The following is a 2,751-nucleotide window of genomic DNA, read 5'->3' as shown; positions in this document are numbered from 1 at the left end:
CCCCCTCTTAATTTAAAGCTATGCCCCCTTGTAATAGCTGACTCCATACGCGGGAAAAGGTTCATACTGTTGACCCTATCTAACCCCCTAATCATCTTGTACACCTCAATCAAGTCACCCCTAAACCTTCTTTTCTCTAGTGAAAACAGCCCCAGGTGCCTCAGTCTTTCCTCATACGATTTTCCTTCCATACCAGGCAACATCCTGGTAAACCTCCTCTGCACCCGTTCCAGTGCCTCCACATCCTTCCTATAGTATGGCGACCTAAACTGCACACAATATTCCAGATGCGGACGCACCAGAGTCTTATACAACTGCAAGATTACCTCAGTACTCCGGAACTCAATTCCTCTACCAATAAAAGCCAGTACGCCATATGCCTTCCTCACCGCACTATTTACCTGGGTGGCAACTTTCAGAGATCTGTGTACATGGACACCAAGATCCCTCTGCTCATCCACACTACCAAGTATCCGACCATTAGCCCAGTACCCCATCTTTTTGTTATTCTTCCCAAAGTGAATCACCTCACATTTAGCTACATTGAATTCCATTTGCCACCTTTCTGCCCAGCTCTGCAGCTTCTCTATATCCTGCTGTAACCTGCCACATCCTTCCTCACTGTCAACAACTCCTCCGACTTTCATATCATCCGCAAACTTGCTCACCCAACCTTCTAACCCCTCTTCCAGGTCATTTATAAAAATGACAAACAGCAATGGTCCCAAAACAGATCCTTGCGGAACACCGCTAGTGACGGCACTCCATGAAGAAACTTTGCCATCAACTACTACCCTCTGTCTTCTTCCATCCAGTCAGATCACAGCAACACAGCCCTTCGAGCCTGGGAGATCCACCTTTCAGTAAGATCATGGCTGATCTGGTTATGACCCTAACTCCACAATCCAGCTGCACCCTCTGACCTTTCACTCTGTTATTGGTCAGAAAGTCTTTCTCACTTAGCCTGGAAAATATTCCCGACTGCGGGTTCCACTGCACCCTGAGAAAGAGATTCCTCTTTAATAAAATTCTACTCAAAGTTATGGTGAATACCTCACTGATGGAGCTGCACAATCCCTCTGTATCTTCCAGCTTTGATTGGATGATTCGGTGAGTTAGGAACAGGGATCCTGTGAGCATTAACTTGGAATTGGTTTCACCTGCCCCACACAGAGGTTGTAATTCATGGCCCTAAACGTGACCCTTCAGCTGGGGACCCGATCCCAATCTCACTCGGTGCCCTCCCTCACAGGGTCAGATGCAGAAAAGGGTGCACCCTCACCTCCCAGTCTCTGTAATTAACACCTCACTCTCTGCCATTCCCATGGTCTTCGGGGAGATTCAACAACAATAACATTCTCCTCCCACCTCCCCTTTCAGCTGGGTTTCCCCCAATCTCACACCCAACCACCCCTCCCCTTCTGTGCAAGAATTGGTTGATCTATTTTTCTGATCAACCCGTTTGGCGATGTTATTACACACCTGTGGAGCATGTGGGACATGAACCCCAGCCTCCAGGTCCAGGGGTGGGGTCACTACTGCACTACTGCCTGGGAACCCTCCAACCACAAGGGATGAACTCGGATTTCACCAGTTTCCTCATTTTCCCTCCCCCCACCTTGTCTCAGTCAAATCCATCGAACTCAGCACCGCCTTCCTAACCTGCAATCTTCTTCCTGACTTCTCCGCCCCCACCCCAGACTGACCTATCACCCTCACCTTGACCTCTTTCCACCTATCGCATTTCCAATGCCCCTCTTTTCCAGCAACACATTTTCAGCTCTGATCTCCAGCATCTGCAGACCTCACTTTCTCCTCACTGCTGCTGTAAGCCACTTGCCCTTTCACTTCCTCCCATCTCACCAGCCAAGGCCAGAACCATTCCCTGTTCAAAGTGAAACTGTGACAGTTTGTGGTTTACTCTATTTACTGCAGACACTGCAGCCTCTCCCTTTTATTGTTGTTGCTTTTGGAAAGCAATTATTGATAATGATTCAGTTTTTCACATTTATACTTCCGGACATAACTTTTGTTTTTTGTGTCATCATTTTTTTTGTTTAATCTCCTCTTTCGCACCTCATCCTGTCAGACTATATTAATTGTATTTAATTTGTACACTTGTTTCATTTGTACACTTGTTGGATACAAACTAAGGATCCACTTGTCTCCTATCGATAGGAACTGACTAAATGTGTGGTGGGTGGGTTAGGGAGTGTTTCTCTGTAAATAATTGCTGATACCTTTCTGTAAAGATTGGCTCCAGTTCCATCCTTCACTATCCTGATTTCTGGTGTGGAATCTTGCACACTTCCTCTTTGCTTCTGCCTCCTCTACCTGCATCTTTCTGCCTCTTTAAGCCTGTTACATCCTGAATGTTTCTTTTTATTAAACATTAAATCTGTTTCTCTTTCCACCTGCTGAACATTCCCAGCATTTTCCCAGCAGTTTGTGGTTTCAATCTTCATAGGCTTTTGCTTTGGTTCCGCTTGGTCCCAATATTAAATTGTATTTTTTCCTGCTATCTCAGCATTCCCAGTGACAGAAACTCCGATTCCGGACTCTAACTCTGGCACAAACTCTTCATCGCCTGTTATCTCCCGGATGGTGAAGAAGAAGAAGAAACCAAAAAGGACAGGTCAGTGACTGGGAGCAAATGTTCCTCACCCCGTACCCAACTCAAACAGCAGTACACTCCCCACACTTCCCTCCTGATCACCACAACTTCCCAAATCACCAAGGAACAGGCTTCCT

The 2,751-nt window shown here is 46.5% G+C and overlaps 1 protein-coding gene across 1 annotated transcript in view; it reads left to right on the top strand.

Moving 5' to 3' along the window:
- The first annotated feature begins 2,531 nt into the window (after positions 1-2,531).
- Positions 2,532-2,751, top strand: part of LOC122541999 (tubby protein homolog) — an 8,774-nt gene continuing 8,554 nt past the window's right edge. The window contains exon 1 of the mRNA XM_043679292.1: positions 2,532-2,635. Coding sequence (XP_043535227.1) covers positions 2,602-2,635 — 34 coding nt within the window. The 5' untranslated portion in view covers positions 2,532-2,601. The remainder of the gene's footprint in view (positions 2,636-2,751) is intronic.

The sequence above is a fragment of the Chiloscyllium plagiosum genome, chromosome 39 (assembly GCF_004010195.1).
Source record: "Chiloscyllium plagiosum isolate BGI_BamShark_2017 chromosome 39, ASM401019v2, whole genome shotgun sequence".
NCBI lineage: Eukaryota > Metazoa > Chordata > Chondrichthyes > Orectolobiformes > Hemiscylliidae > Chiloscyllium > Chiloscyllium plagiosum.
Note: the sequence above shows the minus strand (reverse complement) of the source record. Positions and strands in the feature narration are given on the sequence as shown.